Source organism: Desmodus rotundus, chromosome X, assembly GCF_022682495.2.
Source record: "Desmodus rotundus isolate HL8 chromosome X, HLdesRot8A.1, whole genome shotgun sequence".
Taxonomy (NCBI): Eukaryota; Metazoa; Chordata; class Mammalia; order Chiroptera; family Phyllostomidae; genus Desmodus; species Desmodus rotundus.
Window position 1 is genome coordinate 41,756,502 of NC_071400.1, and position 17,809 is coordinate 41,774,310.

The 17,809-nt window shown below is 45.6% G+C and overlaps 2 protein-coding genes across 2 annotated transcripts; one reads left to right on the forward strand and one right to left on the reverse strand.

Moving 5' to 3' along the window:
* Positions 1-226: 226 nt before the first annotated feature.
* On the reverse strand, positions 227-9,662 carry SLC25A53 (solute carrier family 25 member 53). Its single transcript, XM_024551575.3, has 2 exons — positions 9,530-9,662; positions 227-2,920 (listed from the first exon to the last, which is right to left on the reverse strand). The coding sequence occupies exon 2, from the start codon at positions 2,887-2,889 to the stop codon at positions 1,969-1,971; it is 921 nt and encodes a 306-aa protein (XP_024407343.1). The 5' UTR covers positions 2,890-2,920; positions 9,530-9,662; the 3' UTR covers positions 227-1,968.
* A 128-nt stretch (positions 9,663-9,790) lies between these two features.
* ZCCHC18 (zinc finger CCHC-type containing 18) lies at positions 9,791-12,806 on the forward strand. Its single transcript, XM_053917050.1, is given in 5 exon segments — positions 9,791-9,999; positions 10,341-11,369; positions 11,371-12,203; positions 12,206-12,301; positions 12,304-12,806. Coding segments are annotated over 4 exon segments (1,179 nt in total). The 5' UTR covers positions 9,791-9,999; positions 10,341-11,226; the 3' UTR covers positions 12,411-12,806.
* The last annotated feature ends 5,003 nt before the right edge of the window (positions 12,807-17,809 follow it).

Consider the following 17,809-nt stretch of genomic DNA (forward strand, 5'->3'; position numbering starts at 1 on the left):
TATCAGATGTGGGAACTCATCTGCAGCTATTCTGAACCAGCCATTTTCTTTTGACCTTGCTGGCAAATGCTCTCTGCTCTCTTATCACCTGTAGTGTTGTCTTCAACTTTTGTGATACTCAGTCAGGAATCCTCACTTCAAAGGATCTACAATCAATCAGGTCATTACAAATGACTAATTCAGTTCAGTAAGGATGTTCAAGCAGAGGTCATTATCATATCTATAAGGGGAAAACTGCAACATATGTCATCTTGGAAGTCCTCAAAATTCCACTTGAAAAGAATGGGACAATTAAGCAATATGTTTCTGTTGGTGAAATTTCAGTTTCTATAAGTGTTGCTAATAGCAAACATGTCATCAATAACACAAACTGGTCACATGTTCCAATTGAAAGTCATTTATTATCATTATTATCAGCAGCAGCAGCATTATCATTAGCACAAAACTAAATCCACTAATAAAAGAAAACAAAATCACAACCCAAAGGCATGTGTCTTACTGCCAGTGAGTCGTTAACATTATCTTCATGTACAAAAGACAGCACCCTGAAGATAATGAGCATATCACAGCTTGATAATTAATTCAATAATTCAACTAACATTATTGAGCACCTAGGCACAATAGGAGATTAAAAAATTTGTACAAGAATCCCTGCTTTTAAGGAGTTTTACAGTCTAGTATGAGGTGTTGAAGAACTCCAAGAACACAGGGCCACATGAGATCAGGACATAGTGGAATCGGTGCCATGTACGAAATGTTATCACAAGAGACTATGGTCACATTTGCTTGTGGGAAATCAGGAGAGGATCCACAGTGAAGGTGGCATCTAAGCTGGGCTTTGAGGTTCTGGAAAGATTTTTGCAGAGTGGCATATGGAGAAGAGGCACTGGAGGCAAAGAGAATTAAGTATGGGTGAAAACATGGCCATGGGATCGTTTGTGGCATTTTGGGGGAAAAACAACAGTTTGGCTGGTATATGAAACCTATGTAAGTGGGAGTGGTGTGATAAAATGCTGAAAGTTAAATGTGTACCATATTTTGAATGGGTCTGAACTACACGCTAAGATTTCTGATCTTTCATCTATGTCACAGTAACTATGTACTTATAGCAATAAAATATGCAATGATCTGTGAAGAGATATGGTCATTTCACTTCCAGATTTCTTAGGGAAACTAAAGTGGTTTCTAGGCAATGTCATTGCTTTGCTATCAAAAATGTCACAGCAGATAACCCCAAGCAATCTGTAATAATTTTTTTCTATTTTACATGCAACTACATCTCTTCCCTCAAAGTCTATTCTTTCTATCTATCCAGGGACCACAGCTATATTCACTCTCCCCTCCAGCCCACCAGTTATTGTGGCACCTAATCAGTTGAAGCAAGTCTAATTTAGGGTTTCCAGCTATAACTACTACCCTAAAGCTAGGACCCACAGCTGTGAGAAGTGAGAGTAGTGGTGGTAGGCATAGTGAACAATGTCATGAAAATGTAACCATCTGAGAAGTCCTATGTATTCCCCATCCTAAGAGTCAAGCTTATTTCTTTGAAATTAGAGTTTCTGGTCCTCCACTCAGTTTGGTGCAGAGGACAACTGGAAGGGTCCCAAAAGTCACAGTGCCTAAGTAAAGTTTCCTCTTATTGTCAAAGAGGAAACTTCTTTTAATGTTTTCCCTTATTGTCAAAGAATTCCTTAAGGAATAACATTTCATCTGGGTTACAAGTTATTTAAAGGCCTCCTGGGTATGAGGCTATTGAAGCTGTGGATAGACAGGAGTGACCAAGGAATCCAGCTGGACTTTGTTTGTGCCCTACAAGCTGGTAGTTGGGAACCTCTCTAGTGCACTGACACTTCAAAGATGCTAAAGAATGACTGTATTGGGTAACCAAGCCAAAGAAGTAAGCTATTTAGACCAATCCAAGAAGACTTAGAATAACAAAGTTGCCATGGCCACACTTCTTGCAGCTAGTCAGTCTTTCAGCTCTTCCCTGGAACGAGACTTCCTCTGAAGGAAGTCATGGATAGCAGTAGTGAGGCCCCATGTTACACTGGACCTTAGGATGACGAGGGAGCCTCCACGATAAATCAGGAACACCTTTTGGCCCCGAGTGTCCCACATGTGCCGGGCAGAGGCCCACAGGCTGGGCATGCTCTGCCAGCCAATATGGGACTGCATATTGGCAACCAGCACAATCAGAGGATAGAGAACTAGGCAGGTGATTGTTCCATTGACACTCCCAGACACCAAGGCGGGAACCCAGTGGGGTAGGCCTTGCTTTGCCAACCCATCCTGGATAGGGTCCTTGAAGGAGAAATACAGAGCACTCCCCAGGCTGTTCCTGAGAAGAACAGGCCAGAAACCACGATAGTAGCCTAGTGACAGCCTCCCCCAAAGCCCATACGAGTTGAATTCCTTGAGAATGCTGAAGGTGGTAGGGAAGCGAGCTTGCTTGCGACCATCCTGGAGCACATTTTGTACTCTTTCAAAGGGGCTGAGTGCCACAGCCTCCACAACACCAGACATGAGCCCTGCAGCCCAGCGGTGTCCCAGGGAGTGTGGACCATCAGGGGAGAGAGAGCACAGCAGGCTATCGTAAGTCCCAAACAGTAGAGTCCCTTGCAACGTCTTGGAGAGAAGAGGTGGGTAGATTCCCCGGTAGAAGTACTGGGGGCCTTCATGCCAAAGCTGTCGTAGAGCCTCCGACACTGCCACAGCATGGATCTGTTGCCGGAATACAACCTTGTAAATAGGAAAGGTCAGAAAAGTAGACATAAAATTGGAAATGGCCCCAAGGGCGTAGGCCTGGGAGTGCCAGATTTTCTTTCCAGGAGTCTCTGATTGTGTCCAGTGCTGAAGCTCATTCCCAGGAGAGTGGTTCTGTTCTCCCATGCTGGAGACAACTGGGTGCAGATGGAAGAAACTGGCAAGAGTTTGAGGGGAGGGAGGAAGAGGTTAGGCTGACCATTATATCTGTTGGTGAGCATTTTCACTGTTTAGTTAGAAAGAGCCCCCAAAAGCTCAATTTAAGGAAACAAGCCAATCTTTGGGTCAGTTTCTGAGAAATAAGCACACTGTTAAGGAAAAATTAAAACAAAGGCATTTAGGATTTTTTGGACAGAGTTACCTCTATAGTGTTTGGCTAACACAGCAAATATTCTAATATTCAAAGAATGTTTAATATTGAAGAAAATAAAATTGGAGAAGGGCTCCAAAACCTACTGCATTTAACTTCTACCACATGAAAATTCACATTTGATAAATTGCTATAATCATAAGTTGCTATTTTCTTTCTGAAAAGTAGCACTATCTTGTTAAGGCAGAAAGGCATTCAAAAGTTATAGTTCTGTACTTTCTCTAAAAATTGGTGGAAATGTGGGGAGTGGGGAGTCTCCCTCTATTTTCTTTCTGTAGACTCTTGCCAATGTTGTAACTATTTCATGGCAACACCCCGCCCCCCACTCCCCAGAATAAGGAACAGAGAGAGGAATCGTTCCTGGAAATTTAGTGCCAAAATGCTCCATACCTAGCAATTTACAAGTCTAATCTTATAGACCTGTAGCTACATGACAGAGCAGAGGTTCTCAGCCTTGATGATATTTAGGCCAGATAATTCTTTGTTTTAGTGCTTGTCCTCTGCATCATACAATATTTAGCAGTATCCTGGCCTCTACTTGCTGGGTGCCAGTAGTACCAATTATGACCTACCCGGCTATGACAACCAAAAATATCTCCAGACATTGCCATATATCTCGGGGAGAGGACAGAAAAATCGCCCTTGGTTCAGAACCATTATACTAAAGAGAAGAAACCACTCAAAAAGAAATTAATGCTCAGTGCAGATCTGAGAACCTGAGGGAGTTTGTCAGGAAGGAAGTAAGGGCTCTGCTGGGCTGAGAGGACAGGGTGTGCTGCGGGGGAGATGGTGTGTGGAGGAAAGAAAGCATAGATGTATGAGGAGCAGAGGGGAGGAAGGAGGAGAGAGCAGATGACCAGGCTGGGAACTCACATCTAGATTGACAGGAAGCCTGGTAGGAACTGCAGAGCCAGAGGATTCACACAGAACCCTTGGCTGTGTGGTCCTGACAGGAGGGAGGTGCTGGGGCTCAAGTTATGCTAGCAGTTGATGGCCTGCTCAGTAGGGACAAAGGGATACCCTAGGCTGAGGCCCAGGGGGAGGGGGAGACGCCAGGCACTGCAAGAAGCCCACTGCAGCCTTCCCTGGGCTGGTACACCCAGAACCTGTCTTGAAGGGCTCCTCCTTATAGAATCAACCCATCAGCCCTTTTCTGGCTTCTTGTTCCAGTTCCATCCATGATTCCACAAGCTCATCTTACAATCCCCGCCCCAAGCCACACTCTTTAACACTGTATCTTGGTGGAGGGGCATAGAGGCTCAGCCTCCCCTGCTGTGCCATCACCCCTCCCCCACCCCACATTCCCTGTTTGCTTTAAGCCTCATCTCCTCACCCTCATGGCCAGCATGGCCAGAAGGAGACTAGGAGGGCCCTTCTGCCTGGGACCCTTTAGCTGAGAACTGACCTGGAGCAAAAGCTCAAGAGGCCCACTCCTTGCATCCGTCTGGGGCACTCCTGGGGCCCTGGCAGTCACCTCCATGTCTCCAGAGCCAAAAGGGACCCCTCCCCCACCCCCAGCAGGAGGTAGCTCCACTCAGGCTCCCAAAGCCACAGGGGCCCCCAACATCCCCCAGCTGTCTTCCCAAGGAATTTCTTCCCCAACTTTTACCTGCACCTAAGTAAAGATGGGTGGTGAGGGAAATGTCTGTACCCTTTTTCTATCTCAGAGTGCAATAATGTTCCACTTCCTCCTCACATTTTCCTGAGTGACTTATAAACATGTGTTGACTAGCTGCATAAGGTGGGCTGACTTAGCAGGAAGCAAACTGGGCTAGGATTTGCCAGACCAGCATTCTAAGTGCCAGTCTGTTATCAACTTCCTGTGTGATATTTGGAAATTCATTTACATCTTGAAGCCTCCTCCATCTCAGTTATAAAACAAACAAACAGGGTGAAATGCTCTCTAAGCATCCTCATACTGTGTATGTCAGGGGGTGACATGGGCTATTTGGGCAAATATTTGACAGAGGAATTAATTGCAGTTTTCCATCCCTGATTTTTCTGCCTTTTTGTCATTTTCAGGGATTAAAGGTGAATAATTTAGAAATATCTTACCTTAAATATCCAGTTAGTCACTTTATAAATCTAATTTTTCCTATGTAATGAGGGAGGGGAGAGTCCGCTTTTCTTTGTTAAGATGTTAGTCTTTGGGGGCAGACAGACCTGAGACGGAATTCTGCCTGCACACTTACTTAGTTGTGTGACCTGTCAAGACACTTCACTCAGTCTCAGTTTCTTCAGCTACAAATAGGGACAATGGGTCTCCTTTAAAATGTTGTTGCAAAGATTAATAAAATCAAATGAGATAAAGTGCTTGAGTATCCATGGCATGGTGGCCTCAATAAACTAAGGGTGGGGGGCTGAGAGTGGTGGGTTGGAGAAATTGAGCAAAAAAGAAAAAGAAAAATGCATGGACATGAACAATAGTGGGGTGATTGCAGGGGTGGGTGGGGGCTGGAGGGATTGAGCAAAAAAGAAAAAAGTAAAAGTTTAAGAATTTTTCATTAAAAAAGCTAAAAAAAAAAAAAAAAAGACGCTTCCTGACCTCTCACATCTGTCTCCACAGAGCAAACGTTCCTGCAGGATACTCGCAGGACACCAGATCTAGATGACATGGTATGGCGCAACCAACCCCATGTTCATTGGGAGGCAGGAAAGACCTTTCTTCTGTGAATGCCAAGGTATTATTAAACAATCCCAGACAGCCTGGATCCTTAAGATGAGCTCCAAAGTCAAGACCACAGGATGGGCCTGGAGAGCCTTGAGCTGTTATCTCTGTACCCTATGATGTTCCTCCTGCATTTACAGCCTAGTAAAGTGAACCCAGGGGATTCCAGACTCCCCTGGCCAGACTAGCCTAGATGGATAGGCTGTGTGACCATCCCAGGATCCAGCTCCACATATGCCCATTCAAGCAGGGCATACTTGAGCGAGTCTTTTGGTCAGCTCACAAACATGTATTGATCATCTACTAAATCACTATGGGTGAATCACCGTGGGGCTGGAGGTGAATAGGACTCAGTGTCTGCCCTCAAGAGCTTGGAAATCTAGTGGGGGAGACAGATCAACAATGAGCTAATCTATACTGGAAGGCAAAATAAAGTGTGTAATCAAGGTCAGAGCAGAAAGACAAGAGCAATGTATTCCACCTGGGACAGGAAGCAGCTAAAATTTTTCTCTGAGCAGGGGCATCTCTGACTTGATCTTTAACCAGTGAGTAGACTCTCATTAAGTGGAAGGGTGAAAACAGGCATTCTAGGCTGAGGACGAGGCCTAAGGTACAGTGGCCTAAAAGCACAAGTGGTACATGGCATTGGATGCAGGCTGTAGGAAGGAAATAGAGCTATGGCTGACAGAGAGGAGCCAATTTAGAATGAGGGCCAATATTTGTTTTCCCCATTGCAGTGTATTGTGGCCTACAGACACAGGCTCTGGATTTTGGTAGCTCTGGGTTTGAATTTTGTGGTGCCACTTCCTAGCTTTATGACCTTGGCCAAGTCTCTTCACCTCTCTGCGCCTCAGTATCCTTATCTGTAAAATGACTGTATGAAGGATACATGAGACAAAGTACATAAAATGCTTAGTTTGGTACCTAGTATTTAAATTCCTTTATAAGTTATATTAGTAGTTTCGCCTAAAAAAATGAGATTCCAGAAGTAAAGATTACAACTACATTGTTCTAAAGGTTGAAATCAGTCTAATGCACTGGGTCATCTGCAGAGGTCCATTTTTAGTTATATGTTTGGAAGACAGAAGATAATAGTTGTTCATGGCTTTTGGAGTTTGGCAGCCCAGGGCTGGAGTCCCAGTACCTCCACTAACTACTTGTGTGACCTTATATAACTTAACCTCCCTGAAATTGTTTCTGGATCTGCAAAATGGGATACCAATGCCTGTCTCAAAAGGGTTGCTGAGAAACTTACATGAGATAACATGGAAAGTTCCTGGCACAGAGGAGGCAGGCAGACATGGGCAACTATTATCATTTCAACTGAAACCTTTTATCCCCCAAACTTTTGGGCTTTTAAGGTTCCTTTGTTGAAATTGGAAAATGTGGTCACACTAGAGCCGTAAATTGAAACACACTTCCACATGAGGCCAGAGATAAGGAATGCTCTGTACCAAATTTGAGCCAGATTAGCAAATCCTCCTCCCAGCCTTGCACAAACAGACCTTCACTTTGTTCTAATGGTCCTATGCAGGCACCTTTACACAATGCATTTCTTTAACTAATTTTTGTCGGAGCTCTAAGATGTACTCTTTGTCCTATTTGATCCACCCCGCTACATCCAACTGCAGATCAACTAATTTGGCGAGGAAGCCAATTTAAACATAGAAGAGTCTGCTGAGACCTTGTGTTAGATGTCATGGGATTGGGGAGCAGAAGCAAGAGTCTAAAGGAAATCCAAGAGCTACTGTGCATTACCACTGACTGTGTGAGGTGAACCTTCTACCTCCTACACCCTTTGTTCTCCTCCCCTACTGTTCCATCCACAACAGAAAGTCCACAGTCTTCAGATGGAAAGTGCGCCATCTCCAAATCGAACTGTTTACTTCAAGGAACTCCAAGTATTGTGATTGTAAATAAGAAGGCAGAAAGGAACAGGTGAAGTACCTCAGAAGGTTGAAGATGAACTAACCCAGCATTCAAAGGGCACCGGATTGTTCATTTGCTTTCAAGTATCAGGAATCTAGAACAGGACCCACAGGGGGCCTCATAGCCACAGATGACATAAGGGAAGTGAAGACCTGCTCTCTAAGAACTAGAAGTTATGGAAAATGGAGCAGGTTTCCCAGCCCCTGGCTTCATGACCCATTCACTCTGGACAGCCCTGCATGCCGTTTCCATGGAGTTGCTCCTTCTCTGGGGCCAGTGATGGCAAATACAGCAAAGAAGAGGTCCCCTCAAGAGCTCACAGAAGGGCAACCTAGCAACCTGTCCTGAAGCCAGGAAATGAAAGAGCTCTATCAGTGGCAGAGAGCTGCGGTTGGGGGTTAGGTCAAATTGTGTTTCATTTCTCACACTTCTTTTTCAAGTTCAAGTTGAAAGAGGAAGCTGTTAGAAAGAAAGATTGTAGGGGAGTGGTTCTGGACTCCCAACTCATTTGAAAATCTACCAAGCTGTGGACTCAGAAAGATGCACAGAATCCAAATTCTTTGCCAACAATTTTAGGAAGGGCCCTGGGTAGGAACCTCTGCTCTGGAGTTGCATCTCATGACAGCTGTGTTGTGGACAGGTACATTGGCAGTAGGTCTACTCACTTATTGCCATCAACATGAGGTGGTGTTTTTGACAGTGGTCACAAACCTCTCTACAACTCAGAAATCACAATAGCACCGTTTAAAAATATAAATCATACTTCCCAACCCAGTCTTTGTAAATCTAAATCTCCCAGAGGTGGGCCTCAGAAATCTGCATTTCTCACAAACTCTCCAAAATGATTCTGAGGCAGCTAGACTTGTGCGCCTACTTTGGTTAATAGCTTGGGTTCTGGCATCAGATTTGGTCCAAATTTTGGCTTCACCTTGTAACTTCAGGTGTCATTTCACCTCTGAGCTTTATCTCCTTTTGGGTTATAAGCTGTAGAAATAATGTTTTACTTTTATAAATAAACTGGCAGCTTGCTGTAATGTAAAAAAAAAACTGTAAAAAAGACAAAAAGAGAGCCTCAGTTTCCTCTTAGGTACAATGGATACGGAAAAAACTTCCCCCACCACTCTCCCTGCTGCCTCTTCATGCCTTCCCTCTGTACTACCAGCTCACCAAGACTACTGTTGGTATGGTTTGAGACCACCAATGTAAAAAGGCACTCTAGGCAGCTCAGTCGAGCAAGCGGCATTTGAAGAACAACTGACTTGGGTCAAACTAGGATGATAATTATTTGCTGTGTGATTCCAGGCATGATACCTAACCTCTTTGTGTCTGTTTTCTTATCTGTAAAATGGAGATAGTAATTCTTGCTCACTAATTCTATATAATTCCAAATGGGCCCTCCCATGTCCATTTTGGCTCTGCTCCACACTAACCCTCAACCTGAGAGTAGAGAGAGTATTTACAAGAGGTAGCCTTTGAAATCAGACATGTCGACTTGGGCAGGAGCTCTGCACTTCCTAACTCTATGGCGCTTAAGTCCGCTGTCTGTTAAATGGGCACGCCGCTACCTCCTTCTCAAGGCTGCTAAGAAGAATCAATGAATGTTCGTGCAAGCGAATTTGCACGCAGAAAGCACTCAGTAAATGCTTTTCTCCTTTCCCCCACACAAAGGTGAGGAACTGTTATTGTTCACTTGATTTCTGTCCCACCTCGTGTTTAAGGCATCCAGGCGCAAAGCACGAAGGAAAGTGAGGTAGAAGGGGAGGGGAGAAGGGAAGCGAGGGGAAAAGCAGCAAACTCACGGGTAAAATACAAATCGGCTGGTTCCGTGCGTCTGAGCTGCACTTGACACCGCGCTGGCTCCTGCGCCTGTGTGCTGCAGCCCCGCCGGCTAGCTCCCCACCTTATGCTAGCAATGGGGCCCGAGGCTGCGCGGGGAGGCCGCCTCCTCCGCGCCCCGCTGATTGGCCGCGCCTCCCAGCTCATCACGCTCTTTTGTCTCAATGGGCAAAAGCTGAAAAAGCGGCGGCTGTTGGGAAGGCCCAGCGGGTAGGCAGGGGTGGACACCGCTGCTGTGGGAACGGTGAGGCCTCCACTTAGCTCCCCCTTGCTGGGCGGCGGTACGGAGCAGCTCATTCTAGCATCCCCAAGTCACTTAGCGGTGAGAGAGGCGTCATTCTCCCCTCCCCGCTTCCCTGTTCCAGGCCCTCGGAGACCAGTGGCATCCACCAGGTACACGCGGGACCATCCGTTGCCCCCTGGCCGAGTACAGGTACAGAAAGGGACTGCCCGGCGCTGAGAGAAGCCCAGGGGGGAAGCCCCACCAAGGCTGCGGGGCTCCATGCTTTGTGAATAGAAAACTGAGCTAGGGCTAGGAGCTCTCTCTCCCGTAGCTAGGCTGCGCTGAGGAAGGAGGTGGAGTGCCACTGAATACTGCCTGACGGGTAGAATTTGCCTGGATTGAAAATGAGGGGTCTTGGGGTGGCGTGGTAAGGGGCTGGGTAGGAGGGGAATCGATAGCTGTCTTCCTTTAACCCCTTTGCATCTCATCTCTTCCTGAGGAGGAATATGCGGGTGTGAGTGTCCAACTCCTATTCCCTTTCTCCGTGACAGGTCATCGAAGCCCAATGCAAATCTGAATGCTGTGCGGCTAATTGCAGAGCTGGTAGGCCGACTATTTTCTTGGGTAGATACACTGGAGGGGTCGCTTTGGCTTGTATTCATAACATGGGAGAGGGAATTTTCCATCTGGCTACGGAGGAGATTGGAGGGGGAGGGCGGGGTGAAGGAATGAGGCAGCTTCTGACTCTTCTCTGTGAGGATGCAGTCTTGACCGCCTGAGGGCTGGAATATTCAACCTCCCGTGGCTAAAGGTCGACTTACCCTAGAAGTGAGCTTTCACACGCATTGAGGGCACCTGTTGGCAGAGGCTTGGCGTGAAAAAAAAGGCACGCACTTGTTTTGGAGCTCAGGTAAGAATCTGAGAAATAGTGGGCAAACTTTGAGAAGGGCCTATAGTTGAAACCTGACACCAATAGCTTAATGGAGATCTTATTGATTACCACAAATCTGTGAGACTTAGACTATTGCACTCTATTCTGAGAGCCCAGTTCAGATCCACACACTGTTCTACCTGGAATTAGAAGATACAGTTTGCCCACCTTCCTCCCTCCTGGAGGACTGGTAGGAGGGGATGGATGTGGCTGTGAGAAGCATCCTTGCTAGCAAGGGATACCTGCTAGCTCCATAAGGTTGTAATTGACAGTTTCCTGCAGGGTAATTTTAGGGCAGTGGGAAAATATAAAATGTACTGCAGGGCATTCAGGAAGGTTGGGAAAGCTACAGCAGACTGTTTTCCTGAGGTCTACTACCTTGTTGACAACTTACCCCCTTTTCTTTACAGTTCCTCTTGAGTTACAAGGAATGCAGAGCCCAGGAACATTGCTTTAGGGATTCCTCCCATAGACTAGGCTTTTCTGAAAAGCCTGAGCATCTTGTTATGTATAAACTGTCATTAATCATCATTGCATGCGTGGGTAATAGCTGGTGGTAGAACACACCCTTGCTGACTTGGACCCATTCCATGTTGAGGTCCTTAGGGAGCAGTCTTGGTCTTCTAAGGGTTAACATGGCAGAAGAAAACGAAGTTGTTTCCAGGAGGGGAAGAAACCTTTGAAAACTGGCTAATCCAAGTCAGCGGGGTCCTGCCAGATAGGAATATGTGTGAGGAGGAAAAGCTCAAGCACCTGATGAAAACCCTTAGAAGCCCTGCTCAGGAGGTTATGCATTTGCTCCAGGCAGCCAACCCCAGCCTAAGCGTGGCAGATTTCATGCAGGAAATGAAATTGGTGTCTGGGGAGTCTGAAAGCAGTGTGACTGCTCATGGTAAATTTTTAAACACCCTACAGAAACAAGGGGAGAAAGCCTCCCTTTATGTGATCCATTTAGAGATGTAGCTCCAGAACACTATTCAGGCAGGGATCATAGTTGAGAAAGATGCAAACCAGACTGGCCTGTACCAGTTCCTTGTAGGTGCTGAACTGAATGGGGACCTGCGCTACAGGCTGAAGCATCTCCTCAGGATGTATGCAAATAGTCAGCATCTTTCCAATTTCCTGGAGTTAATCAAGATGGTAAGGGGGTAGGAGGATTGGGATGATAATTTTATGAAGCAAAAAGAGGTCAAGAGATCTGAGCTAATCATGGAGAGGGCAGCAAGCCGTGTGGCATTTCAGGGCCTGCAGCCAATTGTGATCAGCAGTGCTGACTGCAATGTAATAGAGCTAGATGATATCCTCAGTGACTGAGATGAGGATGTGATCCTGGTGGACCCTCCACTTCCATCCATGGGTGCCTCTCCCCTCAGAGACAGGGCCAGACCTCAGGATCAAACACTGGTCATTGATTCCCCCAACGGTTCCCAGGTTCAATCTCCTTCCATCAGTGGTGGTTCTGGGTATAAGAATGATGATCCTGGGGTATGCATAGAGCCAGGAAGCAAAAATACACAAGCTGCTGTTCATATTGTGGCATGGATGGTCACTCCAAGGAAACCTGTGACAATGAGAGACACAAGTCCAGGTATTTGAGAACCTGATTATCACCCTGCATGAGCTGACGCATACAGAGGAAGGGTCAAAAGAAGTCCCTGGTGAACACAATGACCCCTCTGAGCCACAGTAAGGTGCTAGACCCAGCCCTATGTAAACCCTTAGCTATTTTCAAAGACCAATGATGACAAAAATGGATGGGGGTAGTTTTCTATCTGCATGAATTAATCCACAAAGTGGTGTTCCTTGGGGAAGAAGAGGTCTTAGATATCAGCAAAGTGGCGGGTGCAACCTGACCTCTGTCCCTGCTCCCTCCTCTGTCTCCCTAAGGATCCATTCTCTGTGTGTCTATTTCCTTGCAGACTTTATTCATTTTATGAAGTAAGTATAGCTCTTTATTAAACCTTCAAAATATAGAAAAATAGAAAAAATAAGTACAAATTACCTGACACTCCACTCATATAACCATTGTCAGCCCTCTGATGAATGTCCTTCTAGATATTTCCTTATACCTGAGTACTCAGATAGATATCATGTACAAATAAAAGTGATAGAATATAAGTGCTGTTCTATGCTGTGTGTTTTTTCACCAAGTAATATATGTGAACTTCTACGTCAATTTATAGATGTGTGTGTGTGTGAGTGTGTGTATAAAAGCATCAAGTTTAATGTCTTCTATGTATGATATTGTAACTGGGCAAACCAGTGCTCAGCCACATGGTGCCTTGACACGTGACCCAACACTTAATGCTGAAGGAAACAGGGTTTTTTTTTGTTTTTTTTTAAATATATTTATTGATTATGCTATTACAGTTGTCCCATTTCCCCCACCCCTTCACTCCACTCCATCCTGCCCACCCCCTCCCTCCCACATTCCACCCCTATAGTTCATGTCCATGGGTCATACTTGTAAGTTCTTTGGCTTCTACATTTCCTATACTATTCTTACCCTCCCCTGTCTATTTTCCACCTATCATCTGTGCTACTTATTCTCTGTACCTTCCCCCCCTCTCCCCCTCCCACTCCCCTATTGACAACCCTCCATGTGATCTCCATCTCTATGGTTCTGTTCCTGTTCTAGTTGTTTGCCTAGTTTGCTCTTGTTTTTGTTTTAGGTGTGGTCGTTAATAACTGTGAGTTTGCTGTCATTTTTACTGTTCGTATTTTTTATCTTCTTTTTCTTAGGTAACTCCCTTTAACGTTTCATATAATAAGGGCTTGGTGATGATGAATTTCTTTAACTTGACCTTATCTGAGAAACACTTTATCTGCCCTTTCATTCTAAATGATAGCTTTGCTGGATACAGTAATCTTGGATGTAGGTCCTTGCCTTTCATGACTTTGAATACTTCTTGCCAGTCCCTTCTTGCCTGTAAGGTCTCTTTGGAGAAATCAGTTGACAGTCTTATGGGAAGTCCTTTGTAGGTAACTGTCTCCTTTTCTCTTGCTGCTTCTAAGATTCTCTCCTTCTGTGTAATCTCGGGTAATATAATGATGATGTGCCTTGGTGTGTTCCTCCTTGGCTCCAGCTTCTTTGGGACTCTCTGAGCTTCCTGGACTTCCTGGAAGTCCATTTCCTTTGCCAGACTGGGGAAGTTCTCCTTCATTATTTGTTCAAATAAGTTTTCAATTTTTTGTTCTTCCTCTTCTCCTTCTGGCACCCCTATAATTCGGATGTTGGAACGTTTCAAGATGTCCTGGAGGTTCCCAAGCCTCTCCTCATATTTCCGAATTCTTGTTTCTTCATTCTTTTCTGGTTGGATGTTTGTTTCTTCCTTCTGGTCCACACCATTGATTTGAGTCCCAGTTTCCTTCGCCTCACTATTGGTTCCCTGTACATTTTCCTTTGTTTCTCTTAGCATAGGCTTCATTTTTTCATCTGGTTTTCGAACAGATTCAACCAATTCTGTGAGCATCTTGATAACCAGTGTTTTGAACTGTGCATCTGATAGGTCGGCTATCTCTTCCTCGCTTAGTTGTATTTTTTCTGGAGCTTTGAAGTGTTCTGTCATTTGGGCCTTTTTTTTTTTTTGTCTTGGTGCATCTGTTACTTTAAGGGGCAGAGCCTTAGGTGTTCCCAGGGGCGGGGTGACGCTGTACGTGGGGGAGGGGCCAAGAGGGAGCAATGGCGCCTGCTCCCCTCTCCACCAGACTCCAATCTTTCATTCTGCTACCCACAATCAAACTGGGCCCCTCTGGTGCTGGCTCCCGAGTGGGTGGGCCTGTGCACACTCTAGGCTCCTGTGGGTCTCTCCAAGGACCTCTCCTGTGAGGCTGGGAGTCTCTCCTGCTGCCACCCCAACCCCCACAGGCATTTTCAATCAGAGGTTTGAGGCTTTATTTCCCTGCGCTGGAGCCCTAGGTTGCGTGGTCTGCTTTGCTCCCCGCCGTTTGTCTGGTTTATCTGTGCGAGAGTGTGGGGCCGTGGGGTGCTACCAGCCGCTCTGCCTGCCCAGTTCTCCGCCACTCTGAGTCCGGCCCTCTTGGTTTATCTGCGAGAATGTGGGACCACACGGTCTGCCAGTGGTCAGACTGCCTGCCCCGTTCGTCCCACACTCCGGCAGTCTCGGTCCCACCACGGCCACACGAGTCCTCTCCTCCAAGGCTGCCCGTCTCCGCCCCTCCTACTGGTCTGGATGAATGTTTATTTTTTATTTCCTTGGTGTTGGACCTCCTTGCTGTTTGATTTTCTGTCAGTTCTGGTTTTGTGAGGAGGCACAGTGTGTCTACCTACGCCGCCATCTTGGTTCTCCGGAAACAGGTTTTTATTAGCAGTGTTCCAATCTTAAGCAGGGAGGCAGGGGCTGAGAGCTCTCCTGCTCAGAGCCCTCCTCTCCCATAAGATCGAGAACTTCCCTTGCTCCCCAAAAGGCTACAAACCAAAACCATGCCCAGAAGTTCCCCATATCCTTATCTGTTCTTAAGCCACAGGAACAGATCTCTAGCCTCTCTGGAATGTGTACTCGTGGGTTTCAGAGTCACTGTCTTCTCGCAGCAGCTCTCTCCTTCAGGATCTGGGGTATGCTATTCTCAGCCTCCATGTTGTGGTTCAGAAAAACATGTGCTGTATTAAAATGGATCATGGTGGAGTCCAGGGAGGCATAGTCCCAAGAGAGTGACTTCTCTGTACATCCTTCAGAGAAACTGAAGTCTGCAATTCAGCATTCCCAGTCACAGTTCAGCTCCAAGCATCTCCCATAAATCTGTGCTTGGTTAGGCAGGTCCCTATAGTTCCATCAGCTCTGTCATGGTCTTCCCTAGTCTGACTTTCTCCCTCTCTAGACCTCATGGTGTACGCCTTTGTCTCTCTCACTTATTCTGGACCTCCTCTCCTTGTGGTGGACTTTCTCCTACATCCTTTTCAGCCTGCCCTCATTTAAATACTTGGCCCAGAGCTCCCTATGTGACCTCGTATCCGGCCCCTCCTATGATATATTAGCTTTCGCAATTTTTTCCAGTTCCTCAGTATTTTTTACCTTCTTTTGGCTGCCATCTTTAGTCAGGGCAAGAGTTCCCTGTGACACGGGTATCCAGGGTGGGAATCTGCCTCCCCTGGGTATGTCGAGAGTTACTATATGCTCTTAAAGTCTTGTACACCTTTCACCCTGGGTGGCAGCCCTCTTCCCTCCAGGAAAGGGATGGCTATTAACTTGCCATTGTTATGCAAAGAATCTTAAACACCATATCATCCACTTCCCCCTTCCCTCAATCAAGGGTTGTGGGGATACACTCTGCTATTTTCAGTAGACCCCCACTCTGCACCCCATTACAATTCCCCTGTCTTAGACCTCTGGGCCCTTTGTAATCTTACAAAGTACAATAGGCAAAGGTCTCATAATCTTCTGGATCTATTTCTTGCTGGCCATGGCTGTAGTCCTATCTACCCCTGGGTCCAGAGATCCCTAAAAGATTGAAGGTGTGGAGCAGAGGGTGGCCTTCACACATGGGGAAGGACCTTGCAGAGTCCAGGTCAGTTGGCTGTTCCTAGGGAGTGGCATGCTCAATGTCCAAAGATTGGCACTGCTGGACAGTTGGCATCCTTGTCGTATTCTGGTGGCAACGCATTAGGCAAGAGGGTTAGAAGACACAATTAAATCCATAACCACTAAGTGACAGGGTTAGGGACCAATTCTACAATGTCCCACATTAGGAAAAGAGTGATTTCTCTGAAGAAAGGTGTGCAAGATATGTCACACCTGCCCAAAGCCCTTTTGCTCACTATATTAGCTTGGGCTGTGGGGAATATTTTAGGATCCTCCCTGCTTTTAGACCTCTGGGCCCTTCCTGTCAAAACCATTAGGGCAGAAAAGGAAATCAATTTTTAAAGTGAAGCCCACAGACCACCCCACCCTTCACCAACCCAACCACTTAGTTCAGTCAAACCACTGAGTCTCGGGAGGCAATGATGCAGATGGGCTCCTTAAGTGAGGCCTGCATTGTGTAACCAATCACTCAGGTCATGAGGTTACAGACTTACACCCTAAGAAAACAGAAGGAAGAACACATATTAAATCACACAACAGCCTACAAACCAGTCACTGAGTCTGCAAGACTGTGTTTTGGGAAGGCATCCAGTTGCAAGGCCTTTGCTGGAATGTCATTTAACAGTGGCAATTTGACAGATCCTTTTTGCCTATAAATTGAGCCTCTTTGATGATGCCACAAACCCAGTTTCAACTTCCACATGAAAACAAACTTTGAAGACAGCTGGCTGCAATAGTCTAATGTCCACCACTGAGTATTGTGATTTTCTTTGAATCACGATTTTTCTCCTTAGGATCATCCTCACTGTCATTAAAGGGACTTCATTAAGTCCAGTTTTAATTTTTCCTGTTTGTTTGCATAAACACAACAAGAGCAACAATTGATCACATGATTTTTAAGTCTGTTTTGCTGGAATTCACACAAGGAACATTAATTTTTAAAATATTTTAAAAGATTTTATTTATTGTTAGCAGGCAAGCGAGGGAGAAAGAGAGGAAGAAAACATTGATGTGTGAGAGATTCCCAGCTCTTCAAGGCTTTCTGGTAACAATCAGAGCCCAGGTATGCTTCCTTCAGGCATGACATTCCAGGCGAAGTCTTGATTGACGAAACCAGCGTTGGAAACTAGTCTTATTGATTTTATGCAAAGAAACCTTATGTCATCACTCCTTCAGAATGCCAAATTCTGGAGGGGTCAGGTAGGGAGAAAAATATAAAGCACGAAGGAAAATCCTTGTATTTCTAATATCTACTAAAATAGCATTTCTGTGCCTTATGCTTTCCTTTATTCACTTTCCCACATAGTGCAAAGTTTCAACTCTCCCTGGGAAACCTTAATTTCCTTCCAGAACAGAAAAGCAAAGCAAAAGCCAAAGCAAAGACAGAGTTCCAAAAGAAGAAGTGGTACTAGAACTAACTTTTGAATCTTGTCTTAATTCCCACCAGTCCCACTTACCAGTCATACAAGTGTGCTTTCCTTATTACAATAGTACTTTTAGGAATATAGAGGTAAAATAAGAAAACTAAATATGGAAGCTATAATGAGGA